Source organism: Sphaeramia orbicularis, chromosome 14 (genome assembly GCF_902148855.1).
Source record: "Sphaeramia orbicularis chromosome 14, fSphaOr1.1, whole genome shotgun sequence".
Lineage (NCBI taxonomy): Eukaryota > Metazoa > Chordata > Actinopteri > Kurtiformes > Apogonidae > Sphaeramia > Sphaeramia orbicularis.
The window spans coordinates 50332642-50357485 of NC_043970.1; the positions used below are offsets into that span (position 1 = coordinate 50332642).

Here is a 24844-nt window from a genome sequence, read left to right on the forward strand (position 1 = left end):
AAAGTCAAATTTGTAAAATCTACTGAATATTCCCAATCTAGACTTAAATCCTTCCAAGGTCAACATTAAAAATCAGGCAAAGATGGTGCAAGTTTTGAAATGGTCTTTATCATGTTGCTGTTTGTATTGCCCAGATGACCTGTGTATTATTTGGATAGCTTAGTATTGAATGCACAATAACAAGGTATGCTAAAGATTAATTTGCTTTATTATCGCCTGACGCTGCACTGAGTAAGATCTGGACAAACCAACAATCAGACTGGAAAACCAACCAGGACCATCAGACCAAGTCCTAAAGTTTGGACTTGGTGCCTGCTGAACTCTGAAAGTTTGTTGTCTTGTATGTTTGAGTGAAGTGTGTGTTTCAGGTCATGTTAGTCGTTGTGTGTTGTTGGATGGTGTTACATAATGTTGGAGTTTGCGGTGACACAGCAGTGAGTCCCTGTAGACCTCAGCAGTTTTCATCAGCTCCTGTAAACACTGGTCTCCTCTGAGCTCCGATAAACATGTCGGACTGTCCTCTGTCTGTGCTCCCACAGGACTAATTACCATCAGAAACTGTTGTTAAGTGTTTTGTTCAGTGGCAGCTCACAGCGGACCTCATTAATGATCACTTCTGTTTCAGAAACACTAACTCTTTGGCCATTAAAGGGCGCTGTGCTCCCCAAGCTCCAAACATTCAACAATAAAAAAGTTTCACAACAATGGTGACATAATTAAACTTTTCAGATTGCATTATGTCATCACTCTCTGTTGCAGTGATGTGTTCTTATCTCCAAACACGTTGAATTTGACTAAAGGATGAAGTTTTCCTCTTAAGGGTTAAGTTTCAGACACTTTAAGCCAAATTAACCCCTTTGAAGCCCCCTTGAATTTGCTAGAAAATACATTTTCACATTGTTAAAATAGGCCTGTTTCAACCACTACAATTATCTGCTGATCTTATAGAATATGGTGCATTAAACAACCAACTACTAATGTATAGTTCATGTACAGCAGTCAAATAAAACATGCAAATGAGGTTAATTTCTAAGTCACATGTTGTCTCCAGGTTTTATTAGTCCCATGAAAATAATAGAGCTTTAGTTATAATGTGTCATTTGGTGCCACAACAACAGGATGATAAAATATGTGTTACTTCTTCCAGTTACCACATATCTGATTGTGATTACAACTACTTCCATTTATTTTTGTACACGAACAGATCTGAGGTGTTTCGGTTTATTACCTCCGCCAGGAGGTATTATGATCACTTTGCTTTGTGTGTTTGTTTGTTTGCGTGTTTGTTTGTTTGTTAGCAACTTTATGGGAAAACTATTCCAACCATCTTTACCAAATTGTACCCACAGATAGGCCTAGGCCCTGGGACCAACCCATTCAATTTTGGGCCAAGTAGGCCAAAGTTCAAGGTCACAGCAAGGTCACAAAATCTACAATTTTCCTATCTCTCATCATTGAGCAATTTTCCAAAATTCATAAAAAAATTCAAAACGACTCTGATTAGCCTCCAATTTGATCCACCCGTAGCTTATGACAATATCTTGTATCTGGCACAAAATTGTCCACATCCACTGTGGAATGTGGACTCTGTGGACATTTCAATTTAACATTGAAAATCCCATTTACTGCACATTTTTCACTTACATATGTTTCTATCTGGTTTATATATGTTTCTATGTGGTTTATTGCTGGTTGGGTGGTTTATATAAGTTTCTATCTGGTTACCTCCACCAAGGAAGTTATGTTTTTGCCAGGGTTTGTTTGTTTGTTTGTTACCTCCGCCAGGAGGTATTGTGATCGCTTTGCTTTGTCTGTGTGTGTGCGTGCGTGTTTGTTTGTCTGTTAGTAAGATAACTCAAAAAGTTATGGACGGATTTCCAGGAAATTTTCAGGAAATGCTGATACTGGCACAAGGAAGAAATTATTAAATTTTGGTGGTGATCGGGGGAGGGGACAGATCTGTCTTTGTGGAGGTCTGTGCTGTGTGTCTGTGCTTTCTAGTATGCAGTTGGAAGTTCTATAAATTACCCACTTTTATCCACATCATCAGAGACATTTCATTAGTCCTCATTGGTAAATCCAGTAATGGTAAGTTAACATCGGTAATGTTAATGTCAAGACACATTGAATATTTAGTGTAAAATTAATCCACAGCTGTTGTTTGTCATCTGGAGTAGTAATAGTAGTAGTAGTAGTAGTAGTAGCAGTTGTAGTTACTGTTGTAGTAGTTATAGTAATTGCAGTTGTAGTAGTAGTAGTAGTAGTCATGGTAGTAGTCGTAGTTGTAATAGCGGTAGTAGTAGTAGCTGTAGCAGTAGTAGTAGTTGTTGTAGTAGTAGTAGTAGCAGGTGAGGTAGTAGTAATAGCAGTAATAGTAATATAGAATAGAATAGAATAGAATAGAATAGAATAGAATAGAATAGAATAGAATAGAATAGAATAGAAGGTCTTTATTGTCATTGTACAGGTACAATGAAATTAAAAAGTGCAATCGTTCTATAAATAATATTAGTAGTTGTTGTTGTAATAGTAGTAGTAGTAGTAGTAGTAGTAGTAGTAGTAGTAGTAGTAGTAGCAGTAGTAGCAGTTTCTTAGCTACAACCTTTTTTAACTATAAAACCTTACAGGTCGAAAAACAACAAACCATAAATTTCCATTATGATGGCAAAATCTTCTTAGACTCAAAGAATTTTAATAAGAATTTTTGTATCTCCTTGGACTGAATGCCATAAACAATTGGGTTTAGGCTTCCAGGAATGATGTGATACAGGACACCGACAAATTTTTTAGTTTCTGATGCCTGGGGGAAGCGATGTAGAGCAATCACAGTCATTGCACTGAGCAGCAGAATCATATAAACCACCAGATGAGTGCTGCAGGTCTTTAAGGCTTTTCTGTTCAAAGACTTGTTCTTACTGGTCAGACACACCACTGTGATCTGAGTGTAAGTGAGAACTATGCTGCCAATAGAGGACGAAAAGAGAACTACAGTAAATGTAAGGCCATACACGTTATTAATAAAAACACTCTCACAGGACAGTTTAAATAATGAGGCGTTGCTGCAGTAAATGCCTTTCATCATAGTCCTGCATCTGTTTAGCCTTATGGTCAAACCAAGCAGAATCCCCACCAAAACAAGGGCTGCCCCCCAGGCAAAAACTGTCAGCTTTATCATCATTTTGTTAGTCATAATGGCAGCGTAACGCAGTGGGTTACAGATAGCAACATATCTGTCAAAAGCCATAATCATGAGCACAGTGAAAGACGCAGTATTAGATAAATGTATAAGAAAAGCCTGAACCACACACTCATAGTAACTGATAAGGCGTTCAGATGGAGGACGCAACATGTCAACGAGTAAACGAGGAATCACAATCGAGTTTCCAAGCATGTCGTTGAATGACAGGTTGTTGAAGAGCAGGTACATCGGCTGATGAAGGTTTTTGTCAAAAAAAATCAGAAGAATAATTCCAGTATTAGCAGTAATTATAAAGAGATATGAGATTAGGAGGAAGAGAAACACTGGATACGAAGCATCCTTGGACACAATTAACCCCTCCAGCTGCAGAGTCAAACTGTTGTACGTGTAGTTTTCCATCAATCTGAAAACAAAACGAAAAAAAAAAAACACCAATGTAAGTAAAAACATGAAATGCAAGCATCAATCTTGAAATTCTCTTTAAAGTGACTGCTGAAATGATGTTGTTTCTTATGAGTGTGTTCACTTTAAGAAGAATAAATGTTCTTGTTTAAGCAGTGTACATAACATAATTATGTCATAAAAATATAGCATAAAGGAAAATTTAATATGATTTCAGTGTTATTGCAGTTATATTAAGGGCAAATTCTGCATAATTTAAAAAAACACCAGTTAATAGCAATTTACATGAAGCATTAAAGCCATCGTACATATAACATAAAGCATTAAATATATGACATTTTCCCACACTTGTGATTCCAAAAAACTTAATTCATAATGACATATGAAGTCTTAAAGTCATCGAGTAGTAGTAGTAGTAGTAGTAGTAGTAGTAGTAGTAGTAGTAGTAGTAGTAGTAGTAGTAGCTGATTCTGTCATTAATTGCTTTAAACAACAAACAAAAAACAACATATTTATTGTTCCACATACAATATGACCGAAAGGGTTTAGGCTGAAGTAAAGACTTATTTTGCTGAACCCTATTTACAATTAACACAATATTTCCATATGAAAATAAACAAACAAATAAAACATTGATGTTATTATTGCTAAATATACAACAAAAGAGAATACATATTTAATTTTATTCCAGGTCAATCATGTCCTTATCTCAACTACCAATACTGATCCTAGTCTTTTAAACAAGATCATGTATTTTCAGTAAATTAAGCTCTGTAAAAATGGTGTTTGTTGGTGCATAAAAATCTGCATTTATAATAATTCTTACTGCATTTTTTGAAGTAATAAGATAGGATGAATATTTGAGTAGTAGTTGCCTCCCCGTGTTTCTGCACCATAATTTAGGTATGGAAGAATGATAGAATTATATCGTATAAAAAGTGAATATTTATCAAGTATAGTTCTCAGTTTATCAATTACAGCTGTGTTTTTTTGCTAATTTTGTCTTTAACAAGAGCCTAACATAAAACAGAATACAACTTGATAAAGGGTGACATGTGCGAAGCCTGTTTGAAGAGAGTTAAACAGTGAAACAGAATGATTTAAATACTTACAATATGTTACAATAGCTAATATTTTACCTCAGCAAATCGAATAGTCTTGTTATACACTGTTGCCAATAATGTTGAAATAATTTTGTTTTCAGACACATTTCTCCTTTTATTCCTATTTATACACATCAGTAATCCTCTTTGACCAGGTGCAATGACTATATACTGAGTTACACTTCATCTATCAAGAATAAATGACCTTGTCACAATCATTTCATGAGAAGAGGTGAATAATACTCCTTTCCAACTTAATGGGCAACAGTGTAGTATAACTATGTTCTACACAGTAGTGAAAGACAAGGAAACAGAATTGCTTTCTCAGTGGATTAAAATACTAACATATCATCAAGACATACATTCTAGACATCAAATATTAATCCAGTCTTACATACATACATACAGAATTATGGAAGTACAATTAAAATGGTGATGACACCTGTTAATGATAACTTATCTGTCTTCCTCCAGTGTCAGTCTGTTGTCTTCTCTCTCTCTCTCTCTCACAGTACATTGCTGGTTAATATTTAGAAGACTAGAACAGGTTCATCCTGGTATTATATTTTATACACGTGCTGTTTCCTTCAGGGAAATGTGTGACGTAGCACCAAGACATTATGTTTCTCACAGTTCGTGTCAACAGGCTGCAGTTCACACAAGGTCACAATAGAAAGGGAAAAAGGATGTTACAGAAAGTCCAACCACATCTGAAAATAACTGTTATAACCTCTGTCCCCCAAAACTCTAGCATCTCTAAACTCACTAAACAGACCCACTGCACTGACACCATTGGTCAGAAGATGTTTTGAGAGGCTTGTGACACAACACATTAAAGCCTGCCTGCCCCAGCCTTTGAGCCTCACCAGTTCACATTTAGGGCCTGATTTACTAAAGGTTTGCACATGCAAAAACACGTTGAACCTTATCTACTCACAGGGCACACCAAAGTTTGCGCCTTTCAAATGGGCAAAATAGCTGGTGCAACCCATTTAGCGTGTTTGCCCTGATGAATAGGGATGGGAATCGAGAACTGGTTCTTTTTGAGAACCGGTTCCCAGTAGCTCGATTCCTTGGAATCGTTTGCCTGCCTGCTTAATGATTCTGCTTATCGATTCCGCCTTCGTTGTGCATGCGTGATGACATCACACGTACGCTACATTGTTTTGGTCAGAACGTAGCCAACATGGCAACAATATTTCAACACACGACACGATCCTGCTACATCCAGTTAGGTCAGTAACTTGTTAGTTCATACAATGATCATGTCAGAAACAAGTCATCATTTGCTTTTATTTTCCTTTATTATTTCATAACATTTTATATCAGCATTGCCAGCTACATTTATATTCAATTTCCATATATATTTTCAAGACATTTTGGCCATTTTCATCTTGTTTATGTGTCATTTGCATTGTGTTCTTCAAGCTGGAGCCTAACTGTGGTGATGTTTTTGAAAGCATCTGTACATTTATTTGTCATGAACAGTTTTTTTAGTTCGATGAACAGGCTGAAAAAAAGTTCTGTGATATGGAGTATAGTGTTGTATATTACTGAAATTTTTTACTCATTGAAAAAAAAGTGCATTTTTACAAAGCCCCTTAAGGGACAATGGGGGAAAAAATAATGGGTGAAAAAAAAAAAAAGACCACTCTATTGTTGTGTCTGTTTTGTTGCAGTTCTGAGCATGGATGGCCTGAAAGAACATTGCTCTCAATGTAAACAGTTTTGTGAAATCTAGCTAAATTTTTTGCGAGATCTCACAAAAGACTTGCAAAAAGTTTGTCTTTCTTTACTGTTCCACCCATCAATTTTTCCCCCCAATGTCTGTTAGGGGGCTCCATACATTATAATTTTTTATCGATATTGACCACTTTATTGTCAAGGCAGTACTGCTAATTGGTTGTCCTACATTTTGTGTAGCAGAAGGTAGGCCAAATTGATTTTCATTCATTCAGAAGAAGAATCAGAATCAGAATTGCCTTTATTGTCATGTGGCAGCACAGAGTACATCAAAAGAAACTGAGATCGATGATTAGGGACATCGGGCCGCTGCTCCTAGCTGGTGCGTCACCACAGAACCCTTTTCTTCGAAATTTGTAGAGAAGAAAAGAGGATAATCCAAAGCACAAATATAAGACATCATACAGTTTTCACACATTACACGTGGACACATGCTGGTACTTTTTCCATGGATTTGGTAGGATTTGGGGGACAGGATGAAAAAAAAAAACAAAACAGAGTTTGAGGGCAGCTGGTTGGATTGGGGAAAAAATGTATGTGTGTGTTGTGTGCGCCCTTGGAAGATGTTTATGTTTACGCTTTTGGCAGACGCTTTTTTCCAAAGCGACTTACAGGGGAAAACCAATTAAATCACTCAATCAATCAAAATTTTATTTATATAGCGCCAGATCACAAAAAAAAGTTATCTCTTGACATTTTATATAGAGAGTTGGTCAAAACCAGACTCTAAGGCAATTTACAGAACCCCAACAGAATCCTCCAGGAGCAAACACTTGTGACTGGTGACAGTGGCGAGGAAAAACTTGTGAAAAAAGATTGTGTGCAAAATAAAAGACACAGTAGGTCCATCTGTCCTTCAGTTATTACCAGTTCTTATCAGTCCAGTCCTACTGTTGTCCTGACCATGGAAGATATTTTGACTGCAGGGGGAGTACATTAGAGAAGAATCCTGCTGCTTCTCAACTCCCAGGGGAAACAATTTAGGCCATGGGGGAAACTTGATTTCTGGATTACTTTAGTATAACTTACATTTTGTTATACCTGGCCTCAGCATTCATTCATTCATTTTCCAAAACAATTAGTCCTCAAGAGATATATATATATATATATATATATATATATATGCTAAATAAGATTGAAAGCATCTCTGTACTGTCCAAAATAAAAGAGTCAATCTCTGTGTGTTGTTTTTTTCAATGTGCTCTTAGTAAGTAGTAGATCTGTACCATACCACCATATCATATCATATATATATATATATATATATATATATATATATATATATATATATATATATATATATATATATAATTTTATTTTTTTTTTTATTTTTTTTTTATTTATTTATTTATTTTTGATAGACAGAGGATGAGTTAAATGAACACACCCTTTAGTCTGAGAAATTCTCCTCATGATTCTTTAGGGTGAAACTTTACGGCAGAATATTTTAGAAAAATATTTTTGTATCTCTTTCGATTGCACCCCATAAATAATGGGGTTGAGACTACCAGGGATGATGAGAAACATTATGGAGCAGATTTTTCTGTAGTATGATAACTGGGGGAAGCGATGCAGAGTAATGATAGAGAATCCATTGAACGCCATGATCATATAAACCACCAGATGAGTGCTGCAGGTCTGTAAGGCTTTCCTGTTCAAAGACTTACTCTTATTGGTCAGACAGACCACAGTGATCTTAGTGTAGGTCAGAACCATGCTGCCAATAGAAGCTATGAAAAGAACCACAGTAAAAGTAAGACCATACAAGTTATTAATGAAAACGCTCTCACAGGACAGTTTAAACAGTGAGACATTGTCACAAAAGGGGTTCATGATCATTGTTCTGCACCTGCTCAGTCTTATGGTCAGACCAAGCAGAATCCCCACCAAAACAAAGGCCACCCCCCAGGCAAAAACTGTCAGCTTTATCACCATTTTGTTGGTCATTAGTGCAGAATAATGCAGAGGATTACAGATAGCAACATATCTGTCAAAGGCCATAATCATGAGCACAGTGTGGGCAGTTGTACCGATGGTGTGTGTAATGAAAGCCTGAACCACACACTCATAGTAGCTGATGAGACGTTCAGGTGGAGGACGCAACATGTCCACAAGAATACGAGGAATCAGAATAGAGTTTCCAAGTAAATCACTTAGTGGCAGGTTACAGAAAAGCAGGTACATGGGCTGATGGAGGTTCTTATCAAAGCAAACCAGAAGAGCAATGCCAATATTAACAATAAGAATGAACAAATATGAGAAAAAGAGTAAGAGAAACACTGGATAGAATGCATCCTTTGAGACATTTAACCCCTCCAGCTGCAGAGTGAAACTGTTGTAGGTGTAGTTTTCCATCAACCTGAAAGAAAAACACCAATGTAGTGAGTGAAATCATGAAATACAAGCATCGATCTTGAAATGGTCTTTGTTGCACATTCATCATTTAGACAGTGGCTGCTTAAACGATATCACTTCTTACCCGTGTGTGTTCATTTTCAGAAGAATAAATGGTCTTGTTTAAGCAGTTTACACAACACAATTATGTCCTCAACAATATAGCATAAAGAAAAATGAATTATATCTTATAATTACAGTGTTGTTGCAGTTATATTATGTACGGGAGAGGATTAGGGCCACTGGGATTTTTTTTTAAAATTAAGGTCCAATATATTATTATTATTATTATTATTATTATTATTATTATGAGAAAAATTCTGAGCTTAACCTCAGAATTCTGACTTTAATTGCAGAATTCTGACTTTTTTCTTATAATGATAGTAAAAAAAATAGCTATTGCACCTTTTTTTTTTTTTTCCAGTCGCCCTAATCCTTTGCCGTTATTACAGGGAAATTCTGCATCATTAAAAAAAATAAAATAAAACAAAAAACAGTCAATAGCAGTTTAAAGGCATTAAAGCCATCATCCATAAAGGAATACACAACAATAATAGCAATACATATACACACAGATGTTAATTTGATTTTGATCTATCTATCGATCTATCTATCTATCTATCTATCTATCTATCTATCTATCTATCTATCTATCTATCTATCTATCTATCTATCTATCTATCTATCTATCTATCTATCTGAATACTTTATTAATCCTAGGGAAACTCATTGTGCGTTCATTATATGAACTATTCAGTTCATCAGAAGTATGGTTACAGCAACAGAAAGTGACAATGAAGCGTTTAGAGCTAATTTCCTTTTTCTACATGTTGTGTTTTCAATAAAGAAAAAGCTAAAGAAGTGACAGAACTCCATAAAGTAGCATGCAAGCATTATTCTTTTGTTATAATTGCTGTGTCGATGCAGTTTTGTTTTGGGCAAATTCTGAATCCTCTAAAAAGTAACAGTTAAAAGCTATTTACATGAAGCATTAACCCATAAAGACCCAGTGTTACTTTTGTGGCAGTTTTTTTTTTCTCTATATTTAACTTTCTTAACTGATTCATCATCATTTCTCATCATATTATACCTCTGTATTTTGCGTTTTCTCAGTAAACATCACATATTTTCCTATGTTTAATTTACTGATGATGTAGATGTTCGTAAAAGCTCAGATTAAAGTTGAGAGTTATTATGTATAAAAAAAAAAAAACTGAGAAAACTGAAGAAATACTGACTTTTTCAGCTAAATATATCATTAACTGAACATAAAACAGGTCTCTCCACTGTCAATGATCCGACTCCATGGGTTTTTACTGGTGAATCAGTGTTATAGAAGATGACAGTGTTTCCACCTTCACTACGGAGCCTCTGAACATCCAAATAGGTCATATCTGATGACCATGGAAAGATGACAAACTGTATTTTACACCAATTATTTTCATGTATTAGTAGGTTTAGTAGCTGAGAAGTCATTAAATATTTTAAATCAGTAGTTAGTTTTGGTCGTTGGTGGCTGTTTGGGTCTTTATGGGTTAAAGTCATCATCAATATAACATGCAGCAGAATGAAGTATATGACATTTTTATCAACATGAATGAGAAAGTGAAAACACTGATGTTAATTTCACAGGTAAAATCCAGAAATCCATGCATCCATGCATTAAACTCAAAAGCATAACATAAAACAGCATCACAACTTTACAACAGGTGACGTGTATGAAACCTGTATGAAGAGAGTTATATGAAACAGAATGACTGAAATACTAACAATATGTTGAAAAAACACAAACAGAATACACACTAGTTAATACGATGATCATGAATCAGTGTAAAACTTATTATAGATTTAAATGTTATATATAGGGATATGTCACTGTAGCTTGTTTTTTGATAGACTTAAGCAAAATGAATTAAGTGTCATATTATAATATAAAGAAGAAGTAAAATTTCTTTCTCAACAGATCAACAGACATTAAATATTATTAATGCATTCATTCATTCACTTATACATAACATAATAAGAACATAGAGATAGGGATGTATTATGTTATAAAATAATAATAAAACCTGTAAATGATACCTTAGCTGTCTGCCTTTAGTTGCAGTCTCTGGTCTTCTGTCTCTCTGTCTCACAGTACATTGCAGGTTAATATTAAGTGGAAATAGACGGGTTCTCCTCTGTTCTTTTATACATGTTCTATACACTTGCTGTTTCCTTTAGGGAAATGTGTGATGTAACATCAAGAAATTATATGAGGAAATGCTTGTGTGAACTAATGATGGGATGATCTGGTTCCCAAACGGCTCTGAATTTTGCTTCATTCTTTTTTTTTTTTTTTTAGCCTAAATAGACAAATATGAATGGTTTGTGTGTTGATGAACCCTTTTGCCTTCAGTGTTTTTATGAGAAGCCTTATAACTGCCTCATTGTGCAATTGTTCTGTCACAAAAGCATTCTTATTTTTATTATCTCCACCAAGTGTAACGGCTAAGGTTATGTTTTCATCGGGGTTTGTCTGTCTGTCTGTTTGTGTGTTTGTCTGTCTGTTAGCAAGATAACTCAAAAAGTTATGGACAGATTTTCATGAAATTTTCAGGAAATGTTGATACTGGCACAAAAAACAAATGATTAAATTTTGGTGGTGATCGGGGGGGGGGGGGACTGATCTGCCTTGGCGGAGGTCTGCGCTCTCCGAGTGCTTTTCTTATTTAATATTTTAATCAAACTTTTAATTTCACAAAAACAAATGAACAAAACATTGCTAACTAGAAAAGCACTCGGAGAGCACAGACCTCTGCCAACGCAGATCAGTCCGCCCCCGCAATCACCACCAAAATTTAATCATTTGTTCCTTGTGCCAGTATCAACATTTACTGAAATTTTCATGAAAATGCAAAAAAATATTGGTCCTATCAACTTGCCATTTTCACAAGTCTAAACCTTGACCAAAAATACATAAATATGCCAAACTGCAGCATTCAGGTCTGTACAGATTTTGTGTGATGCCTGAGACACACAGAGCCCACTTCCCTTTTATAATGTAGGATAAATCAGGAACAATTTGACAAAATGCCTCAAAACATTCATGTTAGACTCATGTTAAATAACATGCAAATTTCTAGGAGAGATGACCTCAAAATCTTGTACTGTTATTTTAATGTACTGTCACCTTATGTTGTCTTATTGTTGTTTATTCAATCTTATTATCAGCTTATTGATTATCTGATAGAAAAGAACATTTCTAAAATAGACAATGAATTTTCATATTGTACAATTAAGATTTTTACTCGGACAAATGACAACTCAGTAAAAACAGGCCCACAATATCCCAAATGTAGGAAAGGCAGCTTTAGTTATATAATTTGTCATGTACATTTATTCCCTTCTTTACAATGTATGCAACAATAGAGCAGAATTTCAGATGGCAAGACAGCACTTCATTCTTTGTGATATTTATTTTATATACTTGCCCAAAACAAAATAGCAAATGATTTTTTAATGTTTTTTTTTTTATTGTCTTTTTCACATGTTCATGAACATAAAATACAACAAATAGTACAGAAAGGCCAGTTGAGGGTTATAGTATTCAACAAAAGATATCCATAAATAATACAATAAAAGGAAAATTATGACATCACATTACCATTTCAGTGCTGATGTCTTTGTTTTTAAATCCAATCCATTCGTCCCATTTTCCATCAAACTTATCCTTTTTTAATCTTAAGGTATACATCATTTTTTCCATCACCCATATTTCCTGTACTATGTCTAACCATTGTTTGTATCCAGGTGGGTCCATAACAAGCCAGTTTCTTGTTATGGCCTTCCTGCCAGCCTGAGAAGAATTTTGACCAAGTAATTATCTTCTTTCAGTACAACTGTACTTATATTTCCCAAATATAAGGTGGAACAATTCTTAGTAACCGTATATCCTAGTACCTCATTTCTCACAGAGTTGACTTTGTCCCAGAATGGTTCTATTTAGGGGCAATACCAGAAGACATGTGCAAATGCTTATTTTTTAAACAGTGGTGACAATTTAAACACATCAAATACAGTTTTTTTTATCTCGTTGGACTGCAAACCATATATAATGGGGTTGAGGCTACTGGGAACGATAATAAACAGAAGAGCAGCCAGTTTTCTGTAGTCTGAGTACTGAGGGAAACGATGCAACATGATGATAATTATTCCACTGAGCAACATTATCAGATAAACCAACAAATGAGTGCTGCAGGTTTTTATAGCTTTACTGTTCAAAGACTTGCTTTTAGTGGTCAAACACACCACTGCAATCTTAGTATAGGTCAGAACTATGGTGCCTATAGAGGATGTAAGAAGCACAGCAGTAAAAGTAAGACCGTACACGTTATTGATGAAAACACTCTCACAGGACAGTTTAAACAACGATGCATTATCACAATAAGGGTTCATGATCATCGTCCTGCAGCGATTAAGCCTTACTGTCAAACCGAGCAGAATCCCCACCAACATAAAAGCAACCCCCCAGACAAAAACCGTCAGCTTTATCAGCATTTTGTTGGTCATTATAGCAGCGTAAGACAGAGGATTACAAATGGCAACGTATCTGTCAAAAGCCATAACCATGAGCACGGTGTGTGAAGTCGTAGCAAATGTATGCGAAGTAAAAGCCTGCACCACACACTCATAGTAACTGATGAGGCGTTCAGGTGGAGGACGCAGAATATCTGACAGTAAACGGGGAACAATATGAGTACTTCCAATGATATCACTGACTGGCAGGTTGCAAAACAGCAGATACATTGGCTGGTGAAGGTTCTTGTCAATGAAAATAAGAACTAAAATCCCAACATTTGTAAGCATTATAAAAACATATGAAAAAACAAAGAAGAAAATGACAGGGTATTTAGTATCATTTGTCACCTTTAAACCTTCCAGTTGGAGTATGAAGCTGTTGTAGGTGTAGTTCTCCATCTACCTAAAATAACAAAGCAGAGACCATGGGTTATTCCTTCTCAGTCCTAATTTCAGATGTTCATTAACAGACTAACATGACAAAACCTCTGTCTGTTGTTCATCAGTCTGTGTCCACTCTACACTGCACCACTAATCTGCTACGATTTTTTTATAGAAGTGGCACTGTATCACTGGGGAAATCAGTTAGTGTTACTGAAGGCGATGCAACATGAAGAATTCATATGTGTATTAGATTCAGATTTCTTTATTTGTCATTTAAAGATTACATCATAGATGCACTACAGAACGAAATGACGATGCATTGGTCTCACACAGATAAAACACTTGTGATCAGGATAAAATAGTCAGTATAAAAATACATACATATTCATAAATAAATAATGGACATAATAAAATTTGTGATGAAAACTATACTAGTTTGGTGTTAAAATGTATTGCGCTGAATACAGCACAAATATTGTACAGGCTTTGGTTTAAAGTTAACAGAGTCAATAGAGGGTATTAAATGATGTTTAGTCTTGTTACACATTTTACATTTCATGTGTTTTTTGTGTGCTTTACATTGTTGACATCTTGTGTCTTTTAGACTTAGACTTACACAAACTTTATTTATCCACAAAGGAAATTATTTGGTCACAATAGTTCAGTTGCATGCAAAAAAACACTAGCAGAGGAGCAAAAAAAAAAGAAACTATATTAATAGAATACATTAATAAGCAGAAAAAAAATACAAGATTTGTATATGTACAAATCTACAGGAAATGGAAGTAAATATATACTATATACATACACTAATAAAGCAGAAAAAACTGTATTTTACAGTATTTTCATCTTGTTAAGTCCTATATTTTCCCCTTTTTACATATTTTAATATCTTTTTGTTTATTACATATATGTCATTTTCATTTTGTTGTGTATTTTATTATTATTTATTATTATTTTTGTTGCATCTTTTTCTTGTTTGATCAACAATGGCTGAATCAAGGGGTAGCCTTTATTATGTGTTATTGTTTCATCCATATGGGTTTGAGGAGGTGCCATGGTTGGCACTGTCTCCTGACATCCACAAGGTCCTGGTTTGACCTGAGCACCGGTTGGCATCTGCAGTTTCTGTGTGGATTTTACATGCACACATACGTGGGAGTGTTTTTTTTTTTTTTCCTCTTTATGTCAGCCTTGTGATGAACTGGTGACATGTCCAGGGTGTAATCCAGGGTTCACCAACCCTGGTCCTCGAGAACTACTATCCTGCATGTTTTAGGTGTTTCCCTCTCCCAGCACACCTATTGGTCGTTATCAGGCTTCTGCAGAGCTTGATGATAGCCTTATCATTTGAATCAGGTATGCTGGAAGAGGGACATGCAGGATATAGCTCTCGAGGACCAGAGTTGGCTACCCCTGGTGTAATCTACAGGTAGCACTAATAGGCTCTGGTACCCCCCGAAACTCTGTTGAGGACTGAATGGTTCAGGAAACGAATGAATGAATGTTGAAAAGAGTTCAGATCCCAGGGAAATTAGATTTGCCTGTTTTAACCACAGTAAACAAAATCTGTTGCAACACAATGCCTGTCAAAAATTTGGAAACACTAGCGCCGTTTCTCAATACCAAGAACGCAGAGTACGGTCTAGTGAACTCGGCGAGTACAGTCTTTGTAAGAACGGTCCCAAAGAACGTACTTCCCAAGAACGCAAATCTATCTGTAATCATAATTGCTGCGTACTTGTGAACTTTCCTCCCTGTCTCTGCTGTGTTTAATCCATCTGCTCCCTAACGTATTTCCCTCAAATCACCACAATATCACTCAATTTGATTTCAATACATTTGTGCTGGTATTTGCGTGTCATTTATACATTTTGTATAGTTTTCAAAACAGTAATACATGTTGTCGGTTCAGCCGGGCACAGCCGTCCGGGTCCTGGTCAAGCCGGTGGGCTAACAAGCTGCCTGGGTCCCGCTTGAGCTGTCACGAACTGCATCTTGGGAATTATTTCCCAGTCACCAACCAGTGCATCCTTGGTTTAAGCTAGCCCACAAGAACAGCATCCAGGTATTCCATGTGTTCTTGGTTTATGCGTACTTGCAATTGGAACAGTACTTGGACCGCGACTGATGCCGTTTCACAAGAACGTGAGTGTAGTGGCTTTACCTTTAGCCACTCCTACAGTGTGGAAGGGTTCAACCTGTTGTATTTTCGACACGTGCATAAATGAATGTCTGGATGGGTTTCTTTGTGTTTGGATATGCCAGTCCATTTATTCTCCAATATTAAGTCCAAGAGTTCATTATAGTTCACAATTGTCATTCCATATGTGTTCTACAAATAAACAAAATAGGTTCTTTAACACAAAAGAAAACACTGTAAACGCCGACCAACTCAATCTCACAGTTTCACGGTCTGAAAATTGTTTGGGGCTGTCCTCACACACTCCGCCCACCTCACACAGCAGGTATATGTAAGTTTACCAGACCCAAACCAACACCCATGATGAGTTGCACCTGTGGCAATCATCACAGCCACACCCACAAAACAATTATTAAATTAAGGTCAAAATGAAAAAGAGGAATAAACAAACAAAAATGAATTTTGGCTCCAACAGCGAGAACAGAGTTAGTCTTTATTGTTCTAGAGAGACATGTGCATAAGCTAATGCTGTGTAACTGTAAATAAAACCACAATGAAATTATTTGCAAATCACATATTTAATTCACAGCAGAGTATAGAAAACATGTCAAATGTATTAAGTGAGAAAATGTACTATTTAAAGAAAAGGAAGATTGTTTTGAACTAAGTGGCAGCGGCGTGTCTCCAAGAAGTTGTGACATGTCCATCATCTTTGGGTGGCCTCCCCTCTTCTTTTAACAACAATCTGTAAACATCTGGAACTGAGGAGACCAGTTGCTGGAGTTTTGGCAGAGGAAGGTCGCTCCATTCTTGTCTGATGTTGTATTCTTTGTCATATTTTTTTCTTTCCTGATTTGCCAAAATTTCAGTTGGTGAAAGGTCTGCACTGAGGAATTCCAGTTCAGGACCCGGACTCTTCTGCTACAAAGACCTGCGGTTGTAACAGAGATGGTTTAGCATTGTCCTGCTGAAATATGTTGCTGAAAAAGCTATACAGCTTTGATGGTGCCTTTTATAGATTTGCAAACTTCAATTCCATAGTCACTAATGCACCCCCATACCATCACAGATACAGACTTTTGAGCACTGGTAATGAGCCAGATGGTCTGTTTAGTTCAGACACAGCATCTATGGTTTATAAAGAGAATTTAAATTAATCTGAAGTCAGAACAGGTTTCCACTTTGCTTGAGTCCATTTTAAATACATTTTGACGTATATGACTTCTTTGCATTTTAGAGCTTTAGCCTATATTAGTGAGCGGCGCAGAGAACCGTGTTCACAGACAATGATTTCTGAAAATGTTTTTTTGATGCCCACGCAATGATTTCAGTTACAGAATCACACACCTGTTTTTAATGCAACTCAGCCTGAGGACCTGAAAACCACAGGGACCGAATACTGATTTTCAGCCTTGTATCTTGTTACAGGCACAGATTCCCACACAATTGTTTTGTTTTTTTTTCCTCTGGGTTAGGAGCTTGGCCAAAGGTCATTTAGGATTATCAGGTTCACCTGCCATGATTTCCTCACCTGGCTGTAATTAGTCAGGTAGACTTCAAAAGGAGCTGGAGCTATGCGGCTCAGTTGGCTGTGAACTGTCCAGGAAACAACATTCCTTTTGGTCGGTTTACATTCCCCACTTAGTTTTTCAGCTGGCCACTTTTCATCCCTTTTATCCTCCCCTCATTATGACCACTGTCTCCCACTTCCACCCCAGGGTTTTGAAGGCCCACCTTTCATTTCTTCTATCCTCATGATCGACTTAGTGGGTGACTGAGGATTTAATTTTCAGTCTCCTTTTGAGGCCCTTTTAAAAGGGCCCTGTTTTTGTTGTACCCCTTTTTCCTTGATTTTTTTTTTTGTGCAGTTTTGTTTGTACGTTTCCCAACTTGCGATCCCAGTCCATGTTTTGTTGGATTAAATACATACTAAACACATAAAGACTATCTTTACAATACCAAAGATAGAAAGACACTTCGTACCTCAACAGTACAATCACAGTCCTTTTTGGAACTCTTCAAAAAAACTGAATAGGTGAGAATTTTTCATCCATGAACATCTTTGTCCTTCAGGAATATGCAAATATGCAGTTAACTGTTATCATAACCTGACTGTGTTTCAATACTGCCTGTTTACTTTGGTCACCAAGTTGATGACATAATGTTCCATTATACATTACCTCCCCAGATAATAATCGTAGTTATAAAAGGTAGAACAGAGACACACATCTTCTTTAACTTGTCAGGCACAGTTAAAGTACTTTCATTCATTTGCTGGTGCTGGAGACATTTAAGTACTGTCTGTATTTGATGTTCTGTTGACTTTTTATGTATTTGGAAAAATATTCATAAATACATAAGTAATATTTTACAACTAAAAAAGCTGGACATTTGTGTCTTGTTTCAGGCGAATGGAGAACTACACCCACAACAGTTTAATCTTGCAGGTGGAGGGGTTAAAGATCACAGGGGGTTCTATATATCCTGTGTTTTCCATTTTCATTTTTTTGTATATATTCATCATCTTTTCCAATTTGGGAATTTTGATCCTAATTGTCCTGGACAAAAGCCTCCACCGGCCAATGTATCTGCTGTTTTTAAACCTGCCTGTCAATGACATACTTGGAAACTCCAGTGTGATTCCCCGTTTACTTGTGGACATGTTGCGTCCTCCGTCTGAACGTCTTATTAGTTATTATGAGTGTGTGGTTCAGGCTTTTATTACACATGTGTTTGGTACAGCTGGCCACACTGTGCTCATGATTATGGCCTTTGACAGATATGTTGCTATCTGTAACCCACTGCACTATGCTTCCATAATGACCAACAAAATGATGATAAAGCTGACAGTTTTGGCCTGGGGGGCAGCCTTTGTTTTAGTGGGGATTCTGCTCAGTCTGACTGTAAGACTGAGCAGATGTAGAACAATAATTAAAGGCATTTACTGTAGCAACGCCTCACTGTTTAAGCTGTCCTGTGAGAGTGTCTTCATTAATAATGTATATGGTCTCACCTTCACTGTAGTCCTGTTTACAGGTTCTATAGGCAGTGTGTTTCTCACCTACTCTAAGATCACTGTGGTCTGTCTGACCAGTAAGAATAAGTCTTTGAACAGGAAAGCCTTACAGACCTGCAGCACTCATCTCTCTGTGTATCTGATCATGCTGTTCTGTGGAATGTTAATAATTGTCTTACATCGCTTCCCCCAACATGCGATGCTCAGAGAAACTGCTTCCATCCTGTTGAACTTGGTCCCCAGCAGCCTCAACCCCATAATTTATGGAATTCAGTCTAAAGAGATACAAAAATTCCTGTCCAATCTATGTCAGCACAGAAAGGTTTTGAAAAGGGTTTAATTTTCTTATATTGTTAATTTTCTGTACATTCTTATCATATTTATCTTTAACATGAATGAGCATGATGTGGACATGCCAAGTACTGACTGTTAATAATTTGAGGGTGAGGGTAGCAGAAGTCTAGGTATTTTATTCTGAGACAGATAATCAAATGAGGGACTAATGGAAAACATAAGGATTTTAAAGAAAAGAACCAAAAAAGTAACAGGCTTTGTTTACTGTCATCACTACTTCATATGAGCTATGAATATACTGAATAAGTTCATTATAACAGAATGGCATGGAAAAGGGCCTATTCCAAGCCAACAACCATATATGATAATAATCGCTTACAATCGTAGTCATTGTGAAAGTACTAACACTGTGAACTTCTCTAGAGATATTCATTCCAAGAGCCCTTCTGCTCTGAGCTGTTAGGTTTGGACGCTCTAATAAGTACAATAAAGATCTGTTTGTAAGTTATTGCCACTATTGAGGGCAACTCATGAAAATGTGACATAAGAAATGAACAAAACAAGACTACAAATAAATAAACTATGGTTGCACATGTCCTTGACTTTATTCATTGACTAGTATTTTTAACAAATAGACAACTCTACTGTGGAGTTGTGGTTGACTTAAACTAACAGGATGGTTAAAAGTAAATTTTTTACGCACATAATGTCATTGATTTTGCCGTGCTGGGCCAAGGAACAGTTCCAGAAATCATTATCTGTTATAATGGAAAATCCCTGGTCCTCATTATTATATTTAATGTATTCCTTGAACCACAGTATTCCTTGTGCCCACATATGCCTGCTTAAACTTCTGCCTTCCCAGACTGGGTCAGTTTGACCTGGCTCTTCATTCTTAGGAAAGGATGCAGCTGCAGACTCCTGTCGGTAACTGTCAGTGCTGTACTCCTGCATGGCCTTGAAGCTACTCTGGAGCATTCCTTCATTCTGTATCGCACATACACACTGCTCTACTAAGCTACACAGATTTTACAAATACAACCAAAAACTTCTCTTCGGTTAAGAACTCCAATCAGACTGTGACTTCACTCTGTCAGACTGTTTCCTTCTGCGCAGAATAAAATCGCACAAAGACAACTTCTTTGTCTCAGCAACTTCTTTTCCTCTCTCGACAGGTGTCACATTAAATTTCAGTAAAGTCAATGGAACAATAAAGTGATGGATGGTGTGGTTAACAGTAAATATAATACATAAATCTATTTTATCATTTGTGGGATGATAGCAATTTTCCATATTTAACCACTGACCTGCTGCAAAAATGCAGCCTTGGGGAACGCCACACTAATGTTTTGAGATATTTTTCAGACATGTAGGCACCATTTAGGGCAAAACTGTAATAGACTGAGTACAGAGGCAGAACCCAAAAGCAAGACCACAAATACCGAATAAGATTTAGTGTTTTTATTAAACACTTTTACAGAAGAAAAAACTCTACACAGAGAATATTTGTCTTCTGAGAGGCCTCCGGTTCCGGGGGTAAACGTCTGGGCTGCGGGTGGGATAGACAGACGGCCGACTTGGCCGAGTCGGGAAAACCCCCACGGAATCCCCACTAGGGACAGACAGAGGGTGGTCAATAGACAAGCCAGGTCATACACGGGAAAACAATCAATCGAGCAACGGTACATAGGGGACGAGCAAACTCACGGTAGTAATCCAGGCGGAGGTCGAAGCACAGGTTAACGTTGGAGGCTGAGGTAATAAAGGGAGCAGGCAGAGACGAAGTCGGGTACGAACCAGGTCGGGAACAGGCAGGCAGGAAGAGGTCAGGCTGAATCGAAGGTCGAGGGACGAAAACAGGTCAAACACGGCAGACGAACAAACAGGATCCAAGAAACGCTGGTAAGTGAATACAACGAGTTGCAGAGCACAAACTGGCAAAGGAACAGGGGAAGACACAGGGTTTAAATACACAAGAGGGCGGGAAGACAATGCGACACAGGTGGAGATAATCAGGGAGGAGCAAGGTAATCAGGTGAAAGGTGAACACAAAAGGAAGTAAAGACAACAGACAAGACACATGAGGGAAACTTAACAAAATAAAACAGGAAATGACAAACAAAACAGAAAAGACAGACAAAGTCCAGAAGCCGACATGACAGTACCCCCCCCTCTAGGGGACGGCACCGGACGGCCCAGGAACCTCCGGGTGGCGCTGATGGAACTCCCGAATCAGGTCCGGGTCCAAAATGTAGGAGGCGGGCACCCAGGAACGTTCTTCAGGGCCGTATCCTTCCCAGTCCACCAGGTATTGGAACCCTCTCCCTCGCCGGCGAGCCGCCATGAGCCGGCGCACAGTGTAGGCTGGATCCCCATCGATGATCCGGGGTGGAGGCGGTGGCTGGGTGGGAGGGACCAGTGGACTCTCCTTGGCGGGTTTGACTTGACTGACGTGGAAAGATGGGTGGATTCTCATAGTCCTGGGTAATCTGAGTCGCACAGAAACAGGATTAATAACCTTAGATATAGGGAACGGGCCCACGAACCTGGGTGCCAGTTTCCGGCTCTCCACCCTCAAAGGGAGATGACGGGTAGATAGCCACACCCGCTGGTCCTGCTGGTAGACCGGAGCCGGGGTCCTATTACGATCGGCTGCTGCCTTATAGACTCCCGACGCCTTTAACAGAGCCTGTCTGGCACGAATCCAGGTCCTCTTGCATCGCCGTATCAGAGCCAGGGCCGACGGGACGCTGACGTCCTTCTCCAGAGCCGGGAACAAAGGGGGTTGATAACCAAAAACTACGTGAAACGGAGACAGACCAGAGGAGACACAGGGTAACGAATTGTGGGCGTATTCCACCCAGATCAGCTGGCGGCTCCAGGACGAGGGGTTGTGAGAGGCCAACACTCTAAGGCCGGTCTCCAACACCTGATTGAGCCGCTCAGTCTGACCATTAGATTGAGGGTGGTAGCCCGAGGACAAACTGACAGAAGCCCCAATGAGGGAACAAAAAGCACGCCAAAAAACGTGCCACAAACTGAGGGCCCCTATCAGACACAATATCCTTAGGGAACCCATGCAAACGACAAACGTGACACAGAACCGCCTCTGCGGTCTCCTTAGCAGAGGGGAGCTTAGGTAACGGGACAAAATGTGCCATCTTAGAAAAACGGTCCACAATAGTAAGGACAGTGGTATTACCTTCAGACGGGGGTAGGCCGGTTACAAAATCCAATGAGATATCCGACCAAGGTCTCCTAGGGACTGAAAGAGGAAGTAACTGACCAACCGGGGGCTTATTGGAAGACTTGCATGCGGCACAGACGGGACAGGATGCGATGTATTCCGTCACTAACTTCTCCATGGCCGGCCACCAGAAGCGTTGTTTAATGACGAACATGGTCCGCTGGACTCCCGGGTGACAGGACAGCTTAGAAGAATGAGCCCAGTGAATGACCTGTGGGCGGAGGTTAGGGGGAACAAACAGACGGTCTGGCGGGACGCCAGCCGGGATGACACAGTCCTTTAAAGCATCACACACAGCCTTTTCAATCTCCCAGTGCACCGCCCCCACCACACAGGACTTAGGCAAAATAGCTTCAGGTTCAGTACTCACTTCATCAGGAGTAAATAGTCTGGACAGAGCATCAGGCTTCACATTCTTTGAGCCGGGCCGGTAGGAAAGAGAGAAATTAAAACGGGTGAAAAATAACGCCCACCTGGCCTGACGAGAGTTGAGACGTTTGGCGGTCCGCAGGTACTCCAGGTTCTTGTGGTCAGTCCATATCAGAAAAGGCACCTCCGTTCCCTCCAGCCAGTGTCGCCATTCCTCCAGCGCGACCTTAATGGCTAACAGCTCTCTGTTGCCGATGTCATAGTTGCTCTCCGCTTTAGTTAGTCTTCTGGACAGGAAAGCACAAGGGTGGAGCCTGTTATCTTTAGGTGACCGCTGCGAGATGACCGCTCCAACCCCCAGGTTAGAGGCATCCACTTCCACGACGAACTGGAGGGCTGGATCCGGGACCGAAAGGACAGGGGCCGAAGTGAAGATGTCCTTTAACCTCTTGAAGGCGGTTTCGGCTTCAGAACCCCATCTAAACACAGACTTAAGAGAGGTTAGGGCATGCAGGGGGGCAGCCACACTGCTGAACCCCCTAATAAACTTCCTGTAAAAGTTGGCAAAACCAAGGAATCTTTGCACATCCTTCCGACAGCTAGGGGTTGGCCAATCCCTCACAGCACTGACCTTGTCCGGGTCCATCTGTACACTTCCCTCCGCAATGATGAACCCCAGAAAAGACACAGACGGGCGGTGGAACTCACATTTCTCTGCTTTCACAAATAACTGATTTTGTAAGAGTCTCTGGAGTACCTGACGGACGTGTTGGACATGTGACGTCTCATCCGGGGAAAAGATCAGTATGTCATCTAAATAGACAAACACGAAGACATTGAGCATGTCACGTAGTACATCGTTCACTAATGCTTGGAAGACAGCGGGGGCATTTGTGAGACCAAACGGCATTACTAAGTACTCGTAATGGCCACTGGGGGTGTTAAACGCTGTCTTCCACTCATCACCTTCTCTGATCCTGACCAGATGATAGGCATTGCGGAGGTTTAACTTAGTAAACACCTTGGCGCCATGTAAAAGTTCAAAAGCCGATGACATGAGTGGTAATGGGTATCTATTTCGGACAGTTATATCGTTTAGACCACGGAAGTCTATACAGGGGCGGAGACTCTTATCCTTCTTGTCAACAAAGAAAAACCCTGCTCCAGCAGGGGACGAAGAGGGTCTAATTAAACCAGCCGCCAATGACTCATCGATGTATTTCTTCATGGCGGTGGTTTCCGGGCCAGACAGGGAATACAATCGTCCCTTTGGGGGATTGGTACCAGGGCGCAGGTCTATGGCACAATCATAAGGTCTGTGAGGAGGCAAAGAAGTAGCACGAGCCTTATTAAACACTTCCTTGAGATCATGATAACACTCAGGTACCTTATTAAGAGCAGGAAAGTCAGTCTCAGGTTCCTTCACGGTCTCCACTGAAGCCACCACTGGCTGGACAGGAACGGACGAGGAATCCTGGGTACGGGTCTCTACCCTGTGGGTGTCACAGCCCTCACCCCAGGACTGAATCTCTCCTGTCTTCCAATTGACCCGCGGGTTGTGTATGGTAAGCCACGGGTGACCCAGAATAAGGGGTTGGGAGTCTGAGTGATAGATATGAAAACATACTTCTTCTGAATGGCCATCATTGAAACTGAGAGAGACTGGTTGAGTACGCAGCACCACACGACAGATGATGTGATCGTCTATGGCCCGTGCCTCCAGGGGACGCTGTACTGGCACCAGAGTCAGTCTAAGCCGCTTAGCCAGTCTCTCATCCATAAGGTTAGCGTCCGAGCCGGAATCTATCAGGACGGGGTGCTGTAGAGAAACAGAATCAGAGGACAAACAGACCAATGGCTGCACCCGAGGAGAGTTTAGCATACACACAGTCCGGCTCAAAAGAGAGCCCTCACCTGCCGGAGTTTTGGGCCTCAGCGGACAGCTGGCGACCCGATGTCCCTCTTGACCACAGTATAGACAAAGTCCGGT

General features: G+C 39.1%; 4 protein-coding genes across 4 annotated transcripts; 1 reads left to right on the forward strand and 3 right to left on the reverse strand.

Annotated features, from left to right (window-relative positions):
• Positions 1-2656: 2656 nt before the first annotated feature.
• Positions 2657-3601, reverse strand: LOC115433162 (olfactory receptor 2H2-like). The gene has a single exon (XM_030154433.1). The coding sequence runs from the start codon at positions 3596-3598 to the stop codon at positions 2657-2659; it is 942 nt and encodes a 313-aa protein (XP_030010293.1). The 5' UTR covers positions 3599-3601.
• A 4265-nt stretch (positions 3602-7866) lies between these two features.
• Positions 7867-8823, reverse strand: LOC115433164 (olfactory receptor 146-like). Its single transcript, XM_030154435.1, has one exon. It carries the CDS (start codon positions 8800-8802, stop codon positions 7867-7869), a length of 936 nt encoding a protein of 311 aa, XP_030010295.1. The 5' UTR covers positions 8803-8823.
• Positions 8824-12858: 4035 nt separating this feature from the next.
• On the reverse strand, positions 12859-13800 carry LOC115432620 (olfactory receptor 5AC2-like). The gene is made up of 2 exons (XM_030153526.1): positions 13449-13800; positions 12859-13319 (listed from the first exon to the last, which is right to left on the reverse strand). Exons 1-2 carry the CDS (start codon positions 13798-13800, stop codon positions 12859-12861), a joined length of 813 nt encoding a protein of 270 aa, XP_030009386.1.
• Positions 13801-18315: 4515 nt separating this feature from the next.
• LOC115432621 (olfactory receptor 52K1-like) lies at positions 18316-19284 on the forward strand. The gene has a single exon (XM_030153527.1). The coding sequence runs from the start codon at positions 18340-18342 to the stop codon at positions 19282-19284; it is 945 nt and encodes a 314-aa protein (XP_030009387.1). The 5' UTR covers positions 18316-18339.
• Positions 19285-24844: the final 5560 nt, after the last annotated feature.

Bases quoted from the DNA above. Each gene is read 5' to 3' on its own strand.
- LOC115433162 (XM_030154433.1), bottom strand. From the start codon at position 3,598: ATGGAAAACTACACGTACAACAGTTTGACTCTGCAGCTGGAGGGGTTA.
- LOC115433164 (XM_030154435.1), bottom strand. From the start codon at position 8,802: ATGGAAAACTACACCTACAACAGTTTCACTCTGCAGCTGGAGGGGTTA.
- LOC115432620 (XM_030153526.1), bottom strand. From the start codon at position 13,800: ATGGAGAACTACACCTACAACAGCTTCATACTCCAACTGGAAGGTTTA. The intron at 13,320-13,448 runs TTATGGCTTTTG...TGGGGATTCTGC, and splicing joins TTCACACACCGTGCTCATGG to TCGGTTTGACAGTAAGGCTT.
- LOC115432621 (XM_030153527.1), top strand. From the start codon at position 18,340: ATGGAGAACTACACCCACAACAGTTTAATCTTGCAGGTGGAGGGGTTA.